Source organism: Symphodus melops (assembly GCF_947650265.1).
Source record: "Symphodus melops genome assembly, chromosome: 4".
Lineage (NCBI taxonomy): Eukaryota > Metazoa > Chordata > Actinopteri > Labriformes > Labridae > Symphodus > Symphodus melops.
In genome coordinates this window covers 20,011,751-20,030,111 of record NC_136694.1, presented here as the reverse complement: position 1 = coordinate 20,030,111, position 18,361 = coordinate 20,011,751, and the positions used below count along the sequence as shown (strand labels likewise).

General features: G+C 39.4%; 2 protein-coding genes and 1 pseudogene across 4 annotated transcripts; all 3 read right to left on the bottom strand.

Moving 5' to 3' along the window:
* Nucleotides 1-3,874: 3,874 nt before the first annotated feature.
* On the bottom strand, nt 3,875-12,856 carry rbm5 (RNA binding motif protein 5). Of its 2 annotated transcripts, none has more exons than XM_079342184.1 (25): nt 12,691-12,856; nt 12,434-12,476; nt 10,728-10,905; nt 10,480-10,638; nt 10,306-10,375; nt 9,829-9,902; nt 9,035-9,118; nt 8,710-8,770; nt 8,323-8,388; nt 8,051-8,211; nt 7,826-7,923; nt 7,641-7,728; nt 7,486-7,554; nt 7,078-7,144; nt 6,752-6,852; nt 6,487-6,643; nt 6,031-6,119; nt 5,767-5,943; nt 5,525-5,665; nt 5,358-5,444; nt 5,061-5,243; nt 4,883-4,957; nt 4,679-4,779; nt 4,437-4,566; nt 3,875-4,355 (listed from the first exon to the last, which is right to left on the bottom strand). In XM_079342184.1, the coding sequence occupies exons 2-25, from the start codon at nt 12,448-12,450 to the stop codon at nt 4,230-4,232; spliced, it is 2,559 nt and encodes an 852-aa protein (XP_079198310.1). In that variant the 5' UTR covers nt 12,451-12,476; nt 12,691-12,856; the 3' UTR covers nt 3,875-4,229. The 2 variants fall into 2 exon arrangements, with proteins under 2 accessions (XP_079198310.1, XP_079198311.1); XM_079342185.1 differs by having other exon boundaries at nt 5,358-5,441.
* A 1,465-nt stretch (nt 12,857-14,321) lies between these two features.
* brk1 (BRICK1 subunit of SCAR/WAVE actin nucleating complex) lies at nt 14,322-15,675 on the bottom strand. The gene is made up of 3 exons (XM_079340843.1): nt 15,490-15,675; nt 14,912-14,994; nt 14,322-14,823 (listed from the first exon to the last, which is right to left on the bottom strand). Exons 1-3 carry the CDS (start codon nt 15,605-15,607, stop codon nt 14,797-14,799), a joined length of 228 nt encoding a protein of 75 aa, XP_079196969.1. The 5' UTR covers nt 15,608-15,675; the 3' UTR covers nt 14,322-14,796.
* A 425-nt stretch (nt 15,676-16,100) lies between these two features.
* On the bottom strand, nt 16,101-18,242 carry LOC306822105 (glutathione peroxidase 2-like; annotated as a pseudogene). Its single transcript, XR_013781769.1, has 2 exons — nt 17,554-18,242; nt 16,101-16,784 (listed from the first exon to the last, which is right to left on the bottom strand). The product of XR_013781769.1 is annotated as a glutathione peroxidase 2-like (transcript).
* Nucleotides 18,243-18,361: the final 119 nt, after the last annotated feature.

Below are 18,361 nucleotides of genomic sequence, written 5' to 3'. Positions count from 1 at the left end.
GGAAATACACGGAAAAGAACGAGGGATCCTAGTCACACTGGTTTACCTTTGCCGCGGAGGAATTGCGCATTAATGGCACTTTTAAGTATTGCACAAGACGCCAAGCAACAACGCGGTGTGCATCGTAAAGAATTGCGTTATTTTAATTGGCAAATAAACATCTGGAGGAACGTAATACACATAGCCTACGACCATAGCGAATAAGCACCCATGTGACAACTTAAAGCGATGGTAATTGTACCCCTTCTTTGATCTTATGTTTTCCTTTCTCAGCCTATTTTATATAAATGAGCTGATCTCAGCACGACACAGCCTGAGATCTGTCACCTCTTAAGAGTTTGGAATGTGGAGAAGTTCTGCTCATGCATGAGAGAACGATACACTTAATACAGAGGTGAAGGGGTCACTTTTCCCTCTGGCAGAAAAGTAGGTCTACCGTCTAATAATTCAATTTAGTCTACCGGTTTTCATTGCAAACCTGCACAGCAAGCACTCTGCATTTTAGAGGGAAGGCTGCATTCTGATTCTTGTAATAACAAGGCATAGTGTACATCCAAGTTGATTATATAATAGCAAACAACAAATACAAAAGCTGAATTAAAAATTGAAAAACCTATATTGGAGGCTACATATGGATCAGTATGATACTGATATAATGTAGGGCTAAGGCTTTACATCAATCTACAAGGTGTTTTATAAAATTAACTTTAGTATAAATGGTGAATTTTAAGTTATAGATATTCAAAATGCAGCAGAGTTGAGAAGTAGTCCTTCTAGCGACCTCTAGATGCAGTATTGGGTAGCTGAAGATTTGTTATTACAGCGAATAGGATTTAAGTTCTACTCCATCCACATTGTGATCTGTGTTTGACAGAAGAGGCTGCATGTGCTTAGAGACTGTCTCTCAGACCGAAACAAACTTAGTATGACAGTGAACCTCTTGTTTTGATGATGGCACCAATATTAACAGGAGAAAAGGGAGCATACTCATACAGTTATAAATCTTCAGGTGCATGACCACAGAACGACATTAGAAGAGTCAGCACACTCTGTGTCCTTTAAAGTTTGTATTATCTGGGTCGAGCAACAGACGGATCCACAACAGACGCGTTTGAGTACAAAAGCAGCTTGATCAATATGAATTTGAGGCATTCCATTTGATGGTCTATGATTTGTGCCAACCGTTTCAATGTATGCCCAATATTTCTTCTTTATAGGCTCTGTTGTGGTCTCCACTATCTCCCTCTTGGTCCCTTAGCTATTCAATGTTCCTACGCAACAAGAAAAATGTGTCCATATTTGTGTGAAAAAGTTATAGGTCCACTATTCTCCATATTCATGCTGGGTTTAACTTGTTCATTTTGACCAGTGTGAAGAACAGGATACATTGGGTACCACTGAAGTATCATTCTCTGGAGTTCCCACTGTGCTCCGTTGTGGCTGGTGAAGCTAAAACATATCTACACTGTAATATTTAACTCTGGACTTCATTCTTTGGTAGACTTTAGTTTTCGCCTTTTAATTGACTTTATTTGAGACTTTAAAAGTAATGTCATGCTAAATTGTGGATGTATATTTCTTTCTGGCTTCATATCTGTTAGGGTTTATTTACTTAACATACATTTTTCTGTTGCTTTAACTGCTTTGACAACCTGCTGCTGGAACACCACAATTTTGGTTGTACTGATGTGACTCAAATGCCCCCTCCCCCTCCCTTTTTTTTTTGACAAAGATAGTAAGTGGAGATTTTTCTTTCATTGTCAAAAGCCCATAGACGTACTGTATTTCTGAATGGCTGAAGGTTTTTAGTGTTATAAAACATTCTGTTTCAAGGACCATAGCCTTGAAAAATGTTCATGAGGAAAAGAAAGAAATCTCCGAATGGAATAGAGGCACAAGGACCGTTGAGCTCAGCAAAGAGCACCACATACCTGCTTTAAAACATGCAGCTGGGCTCTTTTGACGGGTCGATCATGTAGACAGTCTAAAAAGAGCAGAAATGGCTTTAACAAGACTAATTGGATGAACCCTTAGTGTTTATTGAATTATATACTAAATATCCTTATTAACATCTAGCTGAATCTGTATGAAAAAATACTGAACATGTTGAAATCCTGCCCTCCCTCTCCCTCAACCACAGCACATCTCAGCCAGAATCGGTTAAAGCTATGAGCCGACCTCTCCAAGTTCTTTTGGAATTTAACAGTTTTTTGGGTTTTTTTTTATGAGAATGATAAAGAAACAGTCATAGAGAGAGAAGAACATGGCTCTTCAAGCTGCTCGTGGATGTTTGATTTTAGTGATGTTTCTGAGAAAGCGCGATGGAAATATAAAACTAAAGTTTCCACCTCGAACAACAGGAGTCGGGCTGCATTGCTGCAGTATATTTATGTAACAGAGGTGGACGTGAGGTTCAGAACATTTCTCTCTGAGAGGTGAACATATCAAAGAAGGAGGCATCAGGAGGTCCATGACATAACCCAAGGCATATTATGTTTCATTGTGTAACTCACTTTGTTTATATTATATGGACCTGCGGCACAGAGGCAAGCAAACTGACCAACCCTTTTGTGTGAACGAATAATATCAGTATCAGTCTGATTCACAGGCACGGATTGATGCCGCCTTGATTGTTCAGATTTGCAATGTAGTTGTGTGTGAATGTTATAAATGTTGAAGTGTATGCAGTATCCAGTAAATAAAAGCCTTGCATTCTCCAGGTTGCTTTCCTCTTCGTCTCTCTTTCTCTCTGCTAACTAATCTACACGAACAAAGACCTTGAACTCAGAGGGCAATGATCTCGTTAAACAACAGGTAGGCCTACAGTAGCAACACAAACAAACCTTTTCTTCAACCTTATTGAATCCACAAGCAGAGTGGCCTGCGATGGTTTACATGGCAAATAAATCCATTACATTGTTCATCACACTTTTTCTGCCCCTCTAAACAGGGATGTTCACTCACTCAATTGGGATATTAGTGAAAGAAGAAAAGTCCATCAGGTGGTAAATAATGAATCTGGAAGAGGCCATATCTAATATGGCACTGGTCGCTGAAGGTTGGATTTGTGGATGTGCACTTTATATTGTCTCTTCAATTACGTCTAGAGTTCATGATGATTACATGGCATATCTATTTTTTTTCTGTCTCACTGGTGAGAGACATTTTTGTTCACGTTCTTGCAAGTCAATTAAGAGTTGTGATGAAATAAGATATCGGAGCTGCAGTCTTCCTGAGGAACAGTGGTTTGAAACATGTGTCCCCTAGTGGAAGAACAGTCTCACTGCAACTCCTGATAGTTGAACCAAAATCTGTTTCAGCAAACTTCTGACTTCAGATAACCTGCACATTCGTCACGCCTTTCATCACAGCCGACTGTATTGTCGTAAACGTTTTATTCCTCAATACTTGGAATGCTAAATGTGAAGGAGACTTCAATGGCAAACAAAGAGCCAAAGCCCTTGCCTGTGATCAGCGCTCTCAGGACAGGAAATAGAACACATTTTGTTTCCTAGCAACAATTTAAAAAAGTCTTTGGCATGAGTACAACTTAAAAATAATCATGGACTTTAGCATCTTGTGTAGATTTCACTGGACACGTGATCAGGAATGATCACATATGATTTATATGAGAAGCATTTTAAAGGTGGAAACTTATTTAGATGTCCCCTCGTAAGAAAGCCACTTCATTCATCAGTCTGAATTTTTGCAGAGCGACAGTCCAAGATCCCTTAGTTTTTAGAATTCACCACTTATTGCTGTCACTTTAGACACTCTTTGCATTCCAGTCTAATTCAATGATGACGATTATGGACACGTATACCTTCATCACTGATTGGTTAATCAGATCTAACAAAAAAAAATCCATCAAAAATCACTTCTGTCATTTATTTTCTGTACAAACAGGACATTTTTGTATAAACTGTACAATCTTTTAAACATGCTGAGACACAAAAACAAGTCATTGACAGACAACAAAAAAGTCAAGAAGTAAATTCACTGTGCCTATGTACAATTTATAAATTATGTTGTTCATCTTAACACGCCTCCTTTAACATAGTTTCTTTTCTGGTATCATGTATCATACATAAAGTGGAATCGCTTCAGATAAGCTTTTCTTGCTTCCATGCCAACTCACTTGTCCATGTCGATGCAGATGTGGAAGACCTAAAGCTCAACTAAAGAAAATAGTCTGTTGGTCAAATTAAAGAAATGATCCGAGTCGAGTCTCATTCCAGTTCAGTGAAGCGAGCGAACATGGCTTTGCGGACGGCGTCCTTGTACGTGTCTGAAGAAGAGAGGGTGTAGTTTGTGCCTTTTGTGCCGAGTCCAGCTCCCTTTGTTCTCAACTGAGCCTGAGGACGAAAACACACGTCAGTACTTTGAAGATAGAAGGACTTCAAATAAAACTAATAGATGCTAATTGTAATAAATACCTCAATCGGTGTAGTGATGCCCTGCTGGTTACGACCAAGACCTTTCCCCTCCTTCCATCCCATGGCCTGCAGCATCTTGTTCCCAATGTTGTCGCTGTTAAGGCCGTCTTTGGTGGGCTGTTCATAGTTACTGCACAGGGTAGAGAGATAACATTTTAATAACTTCAATATTATAAAGACAAAAGATAACTACAGAGACTCTGAAACTTTTGTTTAATGAATCACTGAAATCCAAGGCTCACATGACAGGTGCTGGTTGGCTGAATTTCTTCTTTTTGGGTGCAGGGGGTTCAGGAATGCCATACTTTTCTCTCCTCTCAGCTGCCCTGTCTCGATATTTCAACTGGCAACAGAAAAAAAACCATTAAATAAATGTTACTCGAAAATGACACTCATGTCTTCAGAGGTAATGATGTCGTAACCACACGACTGTCTTTGAGCCGAACCTCAGTCTCTTTCCTCTCCAACTCTTCCAGCTCTGCTTCAGTCATTTTGGATCTGCGAAGAACCTCCAGATTTTTCTACAAAGACGCAGAAAAAAAAAAGATGAATACCTTGCTCATGTTATGGTTCTAGCTGTTTTTTTTATATATATAAACGAACAGTCAGGACTTGGGAGGATACCTTGTGGAGGTCGGAGAGTTGCTGATGTCGAATTAAACCCTCTTTGTTTGGAAACTGTCTCCTACAGAGCAGGCAGGCTAACTTTGTCCAGTCTGTCAGCTTGTCCTGGCCTTCAACGCCATCAACGTCTGCTCCGCCCTCCTCGGGGTCACTGTCTCCGCTGTAGGCTGCTACCAGGCCAAGCTAACCACACCATAGACAAACAATCGCATGATTAAGAGTTTAAGTAGTTCAGTCAACATCACTTTCAAACTGCAAAGGGGAAACGTTGAACCTCCTGAAGAAGTAAGCGCTCACCTTGGACGAGCTGGCTGAGCTGGTTGTCGGCTCCTCCTCAGGGCCCCTCAGCACCTCTGGCATGAGTCTGTCAAAGCCTCCTGCCTGCTGAACGAGACACAAACAAACTCATTTTAACTTTCAATTCATAAACCTCATGCTTCCCATTTATCAGAACATGTCTTCACCTTCTTTTCAAACAGTATGAAACCAGCATCAGCAGCAGCTGCCTCTTTCCTTTCTTCTTGACTAACAGGCTGAAAGCTTCCCTTGAAGTTCTCCTTCTGCTTGTTCAGAGTTTTCGCCCACCGCTCCATGTCTTTAGCGATCTGTAAGAATCACACAGACATGAACGTGAACGGGCTGCATCTGAAGACAAAGGCTGCGTGTGACACAAACAGTGAAATGTTGATTTTTGATGTCAGCATACCTGCTGAGCGGTCTTGCTTTTGGGCTTCTCTTTTTTCTCTTTGCCCTCTTTCGCTTCTTTGCTGCCTGCTGCTGCGTTGTCATTTAGTGCGGCGGTTGCGTCACTGGAGGCGGGTACGTAAGTCTGCTTCTCCCCGTCCCAGTACAGATACTGCTGAGTCTGAGAGTTGTAGTAATACTGGAAAGGCAAACGCATTAACATTAGGCTTCGTATTCATACTAATGTTCAAAGAGCTTTCATTCACACATGACGTTGGCTACTTACATGAGTGTTGGGGTCGTAGTAAAGGCCGGTCTGAGGATCATAATAATAACCAGAGGACTCGTCATATTGATAGGTGGATGTATCAGGAACTGTCAAAGATAAAAAAGAAGCCACAATTAACCAGGAAGTAAGCAAAGATAAACTTCAATCTGTGATCAGTGTTGTATCAATATTGTACATTCCATCTGGGAATTCATGCGTGTATTTGGCCGCTCATCATTTGTCCTCTTGAATCAGTTTTTGACGCGTTTGATTTATTTGTTAGACGACATCAAATTGAACACTCGGGGTTAGTGTTTCCCTTAAAAACTGCCGGCTCAACTAGATGATCCGAGAAAGACTGGAATGTAACAAGCGTGGCATTGACCTCAAGGATTCCCTCTTCGTATGCATCACTCTTCAACAGCACAGGCTTTCAAAAGGGGGGGCGGGGGGGGGGATATAGTGTACTCATACCAGTGCTGGCGTCAGCTGTCTGTTGTGAGGCTGTTAGTGCGCCAGCAGCAGTAACCGTGGCAGCGGCTACGGTGGCAACAGGCACGGATGCAGCTTCGATGCCTGACAGGTGTCCCATGTGGTGTTTCACATCCAAGTGCTGGGGCAGTGGCAAAGCCTGCAATCAAATGTAATGGTTGTTATGAGCTGGATATCCAGGATGAACTGGAGTGGTACCATGACGTGATTACAGACCTGACTAAAAAAACAAACATCTTTATGTCACCTGAACAGAAGGCTGCACAATTAAATGTGGTTGGTAGACTTGAGCACCCTGTGAGATGACGACTCCAGCTGCAGTTGGAACGATCTTTACACCGGGGGCAGCTGAAATGAGAAAAGCGAAGGCTCTGATGAGTCTTTTAAACGTTGGTGAGATCTGTTTTTTTTATTTCAGGTAATTGTTCCTGAAAGCAGGATTCACTCGATGCTACTGCAGCTCAAGAGAACTATCGACTCTGCTGCAGACAAACAAACAAAAATCTCTCGACAGCAACTCAAACACACAGCTCAGAAAGGACAGGGACAGAAGCATCAACCAGAATCTCGTACCTCCGAGAATCCCATTTCCCTGAGAGTTGCTGGCTGCTGCTCCTGGCTGGTAGTAATTCTGGAAGTCCTAGTGAAATCAAAACAGTAGTGTAAACATATTTGTAAGCACCTCAATGGAAAACTAAGCCTCATAAGTTAGATGTGTATTTCAAAGGAGGTACATACTGCTGGAGTTAGCCCAGTGATTTCAACAGTCATTACTGTGAGCTTGACTTAGCTCAATAAAAAAAAAAAAAAAAAATACAAAACACTAGCTGAAAAAAAATAGAAATAATAATCTCTCTTGGTTTTTATTACAGATCCACGTTTTACTTGAATGCATCGTCTGATCAAACAGAATAACAGACATTAGGAATCTTCTGATTTCAAGCTGGCTCTCGCAGCTTTATTTTATTTTTTTGGACTAACCTGAGGCATAGGTGAATAGCCCTCTTGCAGGTAGCTGTATTCCGACATTCCCTCTGAACTCTGCTGCGGCTGTGAAGAAACGTACGGGTCCTGAGCCTGTCACATTTATACTTAAAGATGAAATCAAGAGGGGTCTTACAGAGACTATGTCCTACCTGACTTGAGGACCACTGGGCAGCAGCGATGGCCGTGCTGGCCACAGAAAAAGCACTGACACGATTGCCGTCGGGAAGTAAAAGATCTCTTAAAATAGGAAAAAGGGTAACACGAGTTAGAGGTTTGACTCTCTCTCTTCTCTTTATCACTTTTTTCGATGCTCATCATAGGCTGTTATACTCACTTTCTAGCACTCTTAGCATAATCCACCCCAATGGTTTTTCCATCAAGTTTAAGAGGTGGCTGAAGTCCCTGTAAGATGGTTAACAGCTGGGAGGCCTCCTGTGGACACAAATCAAAACGCGCCAATGAGACCAATTTGTTGGGAAAAAGGATTTAATGTGTGCTGAGCAACATGAGAAGACAAACAAATGAACTCCACGGTGAAGAGGCTGCTTGTTTATCTCACCAGAGGAGAGGAGAGCTGGACAAAGGCGAAGCCTCGGTTCTGGCCCGTCTGCTTGTCCTTGATCAGGCGAATGTTGTTTGATGAAAGATTGGCGTACGGTGCCAGAGCGGTCATGATGGCTTCCACGGTGGTCAGAGGAGCAATATTTCTTAGGATGATTGCTGAACAGGACAAAAAAAAACAACAACAACAAAGTCATTACTTAAGAGAAACGCATCATCAACCGAAATACGAACGAGTTTAACGTGCGACAACAGAAACTAAGTTCTTACTGTCACCGTAGAAATCTGCAGTGGGTTGAGTTTCAGAAGCTCCAGGATTATTGCTAGTTTCACTTTCTGATGAGAGAACAGAGAAGTAAAAGTTGCGTTAACGAAGCCTTTCTTCAAACTGAAAAACAAAAGATCTATACGGTGATGCCTATTAAACTGGTTTACAATGTCAGCTAGCTTATATCACAGCCCACTTCACTAATGCCTCATGTATGGTGCTGTCTTCCTGTTTGTAGCATCAGATAGTACAGAACAAATTAATGCTGTTTCCCCCATCTATGCACTTCTCCTACATTAGAGTGAAACAACACAACACAAACTTTGTGTTGCATCCAAGCAGCCCGGATGTCTGCAGTCAGTGGCCTCTTGTTGATTTTAACTACTTACCAGCTTTGGCTGCTCCACACCTGAAGCACTTCAGCCTCCTCCGGAAATTGTACAGGCCACACTGCAAGTAACCGTTCACATCATTTTTATTATACACCTACTTAACCCCTGAACAGAGCTGCCTCAGAACAAAAAAAAAGGCAATCTATATTAGTGCAGCATACCATACTCACCCAGCAAAAACAACCTAACCTTAACCACGTGTCCAACGCTAGTTTAGTGCAAAATAAGCTGACAAGAGCTGAAATAGTTGGAACTTCAATACCTAAATGTAAGTGTGAGGTGTTCTGTGGAAGCATGAAACCAAGGCAGACAGTGGACTTACTGTGTTGCACAGCCAGTCTTCATACTTGTTCCTCGGGTGACTGTAGTGCATGTCCACGCTTTTGCCTTGGATGGTCAGACGTTTCTGCAATAAGACAAATGCAATTACCCCACAATGTTTCTGGCAGGCGTTCGTTCTCATCAACAGAGCAAGCAGTGTTGGAAGGGAGAGATGGGGGGGAGAGGGACCCCCCCAACAGATAGCCTTTTGTGTTAAAGACAAGACAGGCACATGATGTATATGTGAGCATGATGTATGGAGGGTTTCTTTTGGTGTTTGGGACCCGAGTGCCCAGACTGAGCTGGAGCAAAGTGTAGTGTGACCCTAACACATGTTGAGAGATTTAAATGAAACAAACAATACAAAGAAACGAAGAAGAGAAAAAAAAAAGAAAAGAAAAAAAGATTGAGAATACTCTAATGAGGGGTGGGCTAAGAAGGGAAAGTCTGAGCTGGCATTCAGCCTCTAAGATATCATGGATAATGTCTCTATCAGCAAAGGAAGGATGTGTTCACTATCTTAAACTCCCTTTCCTTATGGAGAGAACCTCATGATATATGAGCCATCTCCTAAAATCAGAACTAACTATACAACAGACTTGTTCAATAAATCAGGAATAAAATCATTCAACATACAATGTCTTGCTCACTGGCATACACTCCTTTTTTTTTTTTTTAACAATCTCTGAGGTTTTCCACACAACTACTTATTCATTTCACTTTGGTTGCCTTTTATTATTATTTTTTTTTTCAGATCCCCAAGATTAAAACTAGACTTGGCGATTGTGAAGCAACCTGATTGGTCTCCATCCATCGGGTAGCATCTTGCAAGTGATAAAAGTCCACGAAGGCGAAACCACGGCTTATACCTAGAGACAGCATTCAAATATAGACGGGAGGCGTGTTAGTTAAGAGTCCATGGGCATATTATTCAAAGTCTTCCACAAACTGCTTCACGACCCAGGCCCTGTTTGGTACACAGCGGGCCACTCCATAGGAGTTTTACCATGGCAAATAATCCTGCACACTTCAAAAACAAAGTGCGTCTGCCAATTGGTTGTCTTTAAAATTGTTTTAATGCTCATACTTACCCGAGAGTGATCCACAACAGACTGAAACATAAGCCTTGAATCAACATTTTTACATCTTTTTCAAGTAACTTGGTACAAGTCTTTGATAGTTGCTATGGGAAAATGGGTCTTAATGGAAGCAGATTGGCCCTATGGTCAAAGACTGGGGGAGGTTGGGATTGGTCGTTTATCTGGTTCTCACCTGTTTTCTTTTTCATCAGCCTGACATCTACCGGCTGAGGCCCCTCCAGCTGGTCAATGGCAAAACAAATCTAGGTGACAGAAAAAGACGGGACGATGCTTTTGAGATTGAGCTGGAAATAAACTAATCCAAATCGACTCAATAAGAAGCTGCATGAATGCAAAGAAAACGTACATCATCCTCAGTCACATGAGGAGACAGTCCCCAGAGCATGATGGTCTTGCTCTTCTTCTCTTCTCCAGGCTCCCTTCTGTAGTCTTGCTCTGGGTAGTCGCCATCAGATTGATAACCATCTTCTGATCGATCGCTGTTACGACGTTTTCTGTCTCTTTGCTTTATAAAAAGAAAAGAGTCCAGTAAATAAAAAGAACAGGCTTTCTTTAATTCATCCATTATATGTTAGCAGTCAAAACACTCACTACCTCTGGACTGTCTCTTGATCCTCGTCGCTCTCCTTCAAAGCGATCACTACGCCTCTCCTCACCCCAGCGGCGCATGTTGTGATCGCGCTCCTGGTCCCTCTCTCTTCTCTCACGCCATTCTGATTCGTCACGGGGGTGCTCCGAGCCATACCTGCCACTGCGTTCTGTTCGACTAATCCTATTCAGGAGGACAATGAAAGAAAAATTAAGACTTCAACAGGTTTTTAAATTCATAAAAAAATTAATAAATCTGAAATGCCACTATACAATAACCCTTGTATCTATTCTCTTACATTACAGGAGGCTACTCAAGTAGCTGTAGGGAAAAACATCCATACAGAAACGCATCATCATCGTGACTCATGAGATACACTTATAGACTGCTGGTGCATTTTGAAAAATGTGCCGCATGAAGTAATGACTCATCACATCCATACGTCAAGTGGTTCTTATTACATGAGTGAGCATTACATTAAAGTAAGTTAACTGGTCCAAGAGTAAGTTAAGAGCAGGAGAACCAGTTCCCCAGCTTGGGATCAATAAAGTATCTCGATCTATATCAAAGAATGTCTGTCAGTGGTGAATAAACGTTGCAGGTTTAAGCATTTTAAGATGTGAATCTGACACTATATTAGAGTAAACACATACACGATTCCTGCCCTTCATATTCCTCAGTGACTCACACATTGTGATGCATCATTTTAAGAGTGTCTTTTACTATATGAATTACTGTAGAGTTTAGATCTTTGTTAGGCTAAAATAATGTGAGATACCCTGCAATCCTCACCCCTACATATAAATAATAATAAAAAAAACACCAGAGACAAGACTTCTGTCTTTATGCTGATTTACAGTTTCTTAATCAACGACATGCGGACAGAGAAAAGTTCTTAGGTCGTGCTACAAGCAGACATTGAGTAACTATCAAATCAACTGATTTTTCCATAATGTGTGTCAGCCCTCATCGCTCTGTGGAACAATGTAGCATTGTTTAAAACAAAGTAATACAAAAATCGTGTTGCATTTACATTATAAAGATACAGTATGATGTGTCGATATCAATAGTATTCTAAGGTGATCCGCAGGATTGACATTTAATAAGATAAAATACATCTTATACAGCATTTTTTTCTACATTACGGCTGCAAATCTGAGTATTATGTATCATTTGATAATTTATCCTGAACATGTAACATAATACAAAGGTAAACAAGACAATTAAATAGCTGAACAAAAAAATTGTTAGAAAAATTAACAATCACAAACAGTGAAGAGTATAATTCAGAAGAAAAAATAAAGTAAAATTTGGTTAAGAAGCTATTATAAGTTACATGTCCACAAAGGAGTGGGTAAGTAAGACATATTGAATCCCACCCCCTCTCCATCTATTCAGCTATCATGTAATATCATATGAAAATCATTTTTTTTATAGTTTAATTCAGCGTTAATTACAGTTTAAGCCGTAAGGATAGGCTGAACATCCTCCAGACTAAATGAAACAAGAAAAGGATAGGCTGAACATCCTCCATACTAAATGAGACAAGAAAAAAAACAATTTTACTGAAGTTTAATCGTTTATTTATAGCTTATTTTCCATTTTCTAAAGAGGGATTGAGTTATTTACTTAGATTAAAAAACAATAACAATAAACATAGTTCTCTCCTACAATTAATAAACGTAAAATGAGCACTTTAAACGTTACTCACCTTTTATCGGCTCCCATTTCTCTTTGCTGAACACACACGACCACTACAAGGCAGAATACAACAAAGTAGTTTAATATAATTCTTAAACATAGACGAGTACGGTTAACATTTAGTCAAATTAGGTCGACAGCTAGAAAAGAGCAGAAACACAACATGGATTCGGTCTCGCGCTCAGGTTAGCAAATAGAGCAGACGGACGACGCCATAAACGTCTACGTCATTGTTTAAATGTGTACGCGGGGTGTTCAGTGACTCACCGGTGTAGTTTTGTGACAACGTTAAAAGCCACTGTAGGATTTTCAAAAAGGTAGTTGGAAAAAATCGTGGGCATGAAAATTCATCTCACGTCCAAGGACTTATCACAACACTGCGACGACACCTTCTTCGTCCCAACATGCAACTGTGAATCACGCGGTGCATTCTGGGATGAGGTATTTTACCCCGATTTTGCCTCACAGGTAACCTATGCGTTCTGGGTTTTAAATAATATCTCAAATATTAATAGTCTATGGTTGTTGTTGTTTTGTTTTTTTTATCCGTTGGTGGTCCAAACCGATTCTGTCAATAGGTTATGTTAACATCAGCGGCCACAGTTATGTTTAGGTGTTAAGTCACTCACAGGTTGTCATAACCAAAGACAAGATGAGCATAAAGGGCGTCCTGAAATGCAAAACTAAGGGAAAAATCGTCCATCTCAACATTTCGGCCATTTTGCTAGTGCCCTGTTTGTAGTTCAAGGACCTGGTTTGTAGTCTCTTTTAAAGAGTGACTCCTGATTCATTTTTCATTTCCTTTCAGATAATTCATCGTACTTTCAACAAAGCTTGAATTTTATTATTCTGAGGCAAATTGCATTTCATCGCTTCACAAAAGTCTGAAGCGTAGACTGTGAATATTAAGGTCTCAATTTCTGTGTCTTAAGGACAAAGAGGGTTACAATCATTGGCAATATTCTCTGTAACTATAGACTGTAAAATTATAATCATGATTTACAAGCCATGATAACTCTCAGGCTCTGTTCAACATAAATAAAACCGAAGTGTCATTTTCTTTCAATTTCATTCCTTTCTAATTAATTGTTTGTCCATAGGCTGTTTCTAAATATAGTATTAGTAGTTTTATGTCAGCTTTTGCATTTCAATGTCATAACGTTTATAAAAGAAATCCATACAAAAATAGTCTCACATCCTTAAAGGTACAAAAAGATGGAGTGTCATCATTTGTAACTCTGAGGCTCTGTCCAACTTAACTAAAACTATAAATTAATATAGAAAATTGTAACCAATGTTAATCCCAATGTGGTGTTTTGTTGTGGTTACACTATAGAGGGAAATGCAGATGTCAAACTTATGAGTTTGAATCACACAAGGTTTTATCTTATCATGAAAGTTATGTGAAATATAAGAAAATTCCCAAAGGGAAATATTTTGAAGATAGTACAGAATAAACGACACACCCTGTTATTGGGGAAACCATTTCAACAAAGTCTACTAATCCATTGCATGGAAATATGCAAATAAAAAAATAAATTTTACAAAATGTTCCATTTGCATACAAATAGTACACACTGTTGTCCCAAATCAAAAAGTATGTACACAAATCCTTTCACATATTTAAAGTCTTACTAAAGTATGTTTATTTTCATTCCAGCAATCATTGCACATACACCTGTTGTATTACCTTCATTTAACCACTTGTGTACCTTCGTTTGTATTTCTAGTTTTTCTTTGGCTATTTATATTTTTATCTTGTCTAAAACTATCTTGGATATTGAGAATACTAAGAGCTACTGGGCATTTGATTTAATTTAATTGCTACTCTGTGTAACATATCTTGTTGATAAAGTTTAATATCAGACAAAGATGAGGTACAACATGAAACAAAGTCATTATTCATCATTTACACAGTTTATAATTTATTACAGTATTTAAATCTGGAAACATCACCCAGTAGATCACTGTACAAGCAGGTGCTTAACAAAGATGACCACACAAAAACTTGTTCAAATTGGCACAAAAAAATGTCCTCTTTCATTAATCTCTGATTGGTAATGACACTGTATACAACACAGATGGTCAACAGGTTGTGCTGATATCAGTTACATAATTGAGCTCCAGCATCTTTTCAGAAACAAATATTTAGGGATGATATTTCTCTTCTGTAACATTGATCATGCCAGAGTCTATAAAACCCTTGGCAGAGTCACATATCCCTTTTTAAAAAATGCATAATGAAAGGAAACAACACAAAACTCCTCCATGTCATATAAAAATGGTCCAAAGAGAAGGTGGAGTCCATTACACACATATCAAAAAATTTAGGGCAGGGAATGGGCAGGTAGCTCTGGGACTACATATTGACTTCTAGGTCAAGGTCTCTCCCTTCGTCACCTGTACAAGATGTAAAAAGAAAGATTTTTAAAAATTACAGTGAAAAATAAAATCGCTGTTTAAATGACGTACAATGTGCTTCACTTACCCTCGCCTCAATGTATTCAATCCTCCTCTCCAAAGCTGTCAGCTTCTCATTGAGGGTGGCCAAGCGGGATCGACACGACATATCTGAGGATATTAAACGTATTAGACACACGGTTTGACGTCGTCAGCTGATACATTTCATTTATCTTGTTGGTGCTATCCATTAAAACACAGATCGTTCCACTAAAATACAACTCTCCATCCCTGAGGTTTATGAGGTTTATGTTAACAGTTGTGTTTCTGATGTTTAAACAGATGACAGCTGTGGCCTTACAGCTATCACAGGCCTGAACATCCTCTGTAATTAAATGCCATGTTTTGACACTTGTCCGACGGTTAGCATTGAGCAAACAAGCGAAACAACATTTAAGATAACTTAAAACCTAAATGGAGTCACCCTGCTAAATGTGAAGGTTACTTTACTCCCAGCTAAGGATAAAAGCTACATGCTAACTGGGAGTGGTCGTTTACATGAATGTTGCTACCTAAACTAGCTAGCTCGGGCTAGCCGTTCAGTAGAAAGCAGCAACACGACTGGTTGAGCTTATCCGTAAATAAAACTGGCCGCAGACTACTTACCAAATGAGTTAAGAAAGTCGGCGATTTTTTTGATGCTGCTCGTAATGACTTCTATGTACTCTCGATTCGCCCAGTCTTGGTGAATCTCTCTTTGCACTGGGTCTTCCTGGCCAGCCATTTTGGATGAGCCGCAGCGTTCAAACAAACAGTGATAGCGTCGACTGCGTCCACACAGCTCAGTTTATTGTAGGAGGCTTTCTATGGGTTAATAAAGCGCGATAGGTCACGAATGGATTTATAAACACTTTAATGTTAAATCACCACACAATTTATGGTAATGAAAGCTTTATAAAGTGGTTTTCCAGCGATTTAGATAATTACTTTGGTACGTTTGTTGAGTTATCGGTCAATTTTAACAATACAAAAACAATAAAAGACAAACAAATAGTTGTTAAAACAGGCCAGCCACATGTACAGAGAAACAAAAAGGTCCAATCATAACTTTGCACAAACGGAAGGCCTGCTGTAAAATTCAAAATTGACTAAATGACAAACATTTCACACCAGTGCCTTTGAATTGATACCCAAGAGAGGCCTTCAACACAATCGTATACCTATTTAAAGTTTTTTAATGCATTGTAGTTTTGAAGTACACACATGACAATAACATTGTATGACATTTAGTCTTTATTTCTCATCTTTAAATCTTCCAAATATATTTGTGATAGGCTACACGTTTTTACACAGTGGACGAGTCAGGCATTTACATCCTCATCAGAAACTCCTCTCCCAGACAATGGCTTCAAGGAGCGTCTTCATCAAGTAAATAGGCTGACTAACCAAAGTGTACCACTCTGGAGATATCACACGCTTTGGATTGCATGAACTTACTGTGAAGATGCAGATGATAAAATACACACAGAAACATGTATACTAAACGTCTTTTCGGCTGGGCTTATTATGATTGACTTTCTCTCCAGCCATTCAGAACATTTTGTAAGACCTTACTTGACACTCTTTAGTAGCTCTTTAATATCAGCCTCAATGTCCATTGTTAGGAAGTTTCTGCTGTAGCGCTTGTATGGGTCCCCGTCAGGGCTGATCAGGAACTTTTCAAAGTTCCAGGAGACGTCATTCCTACAGACAGGACTCCAAATGATGTGCTTTGGATCAGTCATAAGAGCCATGGCATCATCAGAGGGGAATGGAAGTTTGTCCTTCAGATAGACGAACAAGGGGTGGGCATCTGTTCCGTTTACATCAACTTTCTCGAGGAGCTTGAACTTTGGTTCAAAGCCATTTCCTGGACGGACGAATTTCAGAGACTTCATGATTTCATCATTCTTGCAGTTTTCCTGTTATATATAAAAAAGAGAAACAGTACACCATAGTTTGGCAGTTTAATGATCAATTGACAAAAAGGATTATTTAAGGTTATCATTCAAACCTGTACAAGGTTACATGCATGGTTACATTCAATGCAGCCTAATGTTTACCGTAATTATTTTCATGTTTATGATTGTATTTAACATAATTCAGAGGGGAATATGGTCCTTTTTACTTACTTTTTTGTCCATCTATCATCACCTATGTTTTTCTATTTCTATCTTAAAATTGAAATTAACCATTAAATAAAAAAAAGGGACTTTAACTGCCCAACAAAGTAGTTAATAAAAGCTACTCAGATGAATGTTACCTAATCAATAATCCTTATGATTATTCTCAATGAGAGGGGCCATTGTTCAGCTTCATTGAGCTGATATTGCTCCTGTAAAAAACCTTCACATGAAGGACTAGTGCTTGGGGATATTGCTATTCAACAAGATCAAATGATAACATGTGCATATAAGGACACGTCTTTTTGACTTTTCCAGATGTATCTAACCAACTTCAAATTTTCCAGACAATATTTACAGTAATGTAGTAGTATGGCATTAATAAACAGTAGCCAATTTCTTGCATTCAAGAGAAGAGTAGACCTACTGCAGTCTGTTTATCTAGTAGCACAGTAGGCCTTATAGTTAAGCCGTTTAAGACATCTAGACATGTCTTTTGGTTGTTATGTCCTGCACTGAGAAAATAGAGGCCTATGACATACACCTGCTTTCATCCACACAGACATACCTGGTGTCCAAACTGGTTGCAGGGCGCACCCAGGATAACGAGCCCCTTGTCGGAGTAACGACTGTGAAGCTCGTTCATCTGAGTATAGTCCCTGGTTGTTGTTCCTCAGAGGGACGCCACATTTTCAATGAGAACAACTTTCCCTTTAAGTGCAGAGAAACTGAACTTCTCTCCGGATAGTAGCTTAGCTGTCAGGCCGTAAAACCGTTTAATATTCGCAGCCATTTTCATGAACTCCAGATGAACTTCTCTCCGACAAGGTGTTGCTTTAAGGAATATGCTGTTTTTCTTATCTCTGTCAGGCAGTTCAATGTCAACGAGTCCAGCCCTCATTTGTTTATTAATGGGGCGGGTCTTAATTGTGACATTAGCCTATTTAAGGCTCAATCTAATTTATGGAGATTAAAGTCTTATTTCGTATAAAAACATGTTTAAGTATCACAAAACAAAAAGAAAAAAAACGTCATAATGCAACTGTTATATCTTAACTCACGAGGCAATTTTAACAATGAGGAAGTAGATAGGACTGAATGGTTAAACATTAACTTTTAGCCAAATTATGTCAAATACCTAAAATAATAGTTACCCTATTTTTTTTAAACCACCAACTGCATAAAAGTTGTTTCATTGCTTTATCCAAAATAAGTTACCGTAGTTCTTTCAACATATTTCAAAGAGTGTTTACCGGTGTAGTTATACATCGACCGGTTGTTAGCAGTTACCAATTATTTATCTAACGATACAATATATATATTTTTAAATAACTAACTGACTAACTGTGAATATTAATAATAACCTAAATCTTTTT

Bases quoted from the DNA above. Each gene is read 5' to 3' on its own strand.
- brk1 (XM_079340843.1), bottom strand. From the start codon at position 15,607: ATGGCTGGCCAGGAAGACCCAGTGCAAAGAGAGATTCACCAAGACTGG. The intron at 14,995-15,489 runs GTAAGTAGTCTG...TAATATCCTCAG, and splicing joins CGACTTTCTTAACTCATTTG to ATATGTCGTGTCGATCCCGC. The intron at 14,824-14,911 runs GTAAGTGAAGCA...CATCTTGTACAG, and splicing joins TTGAATACATTGAGGCGAGG to GTGACGAAGGGAGAGACCTT.
- rbm5 (XM_079342184.1), bottom strand. The intron at 7,145-7,485 runs GTTAGTCCAAAA...TGATTTCACTAG, and splicing joins GCTATTCACCTATGCCTCAG to GACTTCCAGAATTACTACCA. The intron at 6,644-6,751 runs GTGACATAAAGA...ATTTGATTGCAG, and splicing joins TTGTGCAGCCTTCTGTTCAG to GCTTTGCCACTGCCCCAGCA.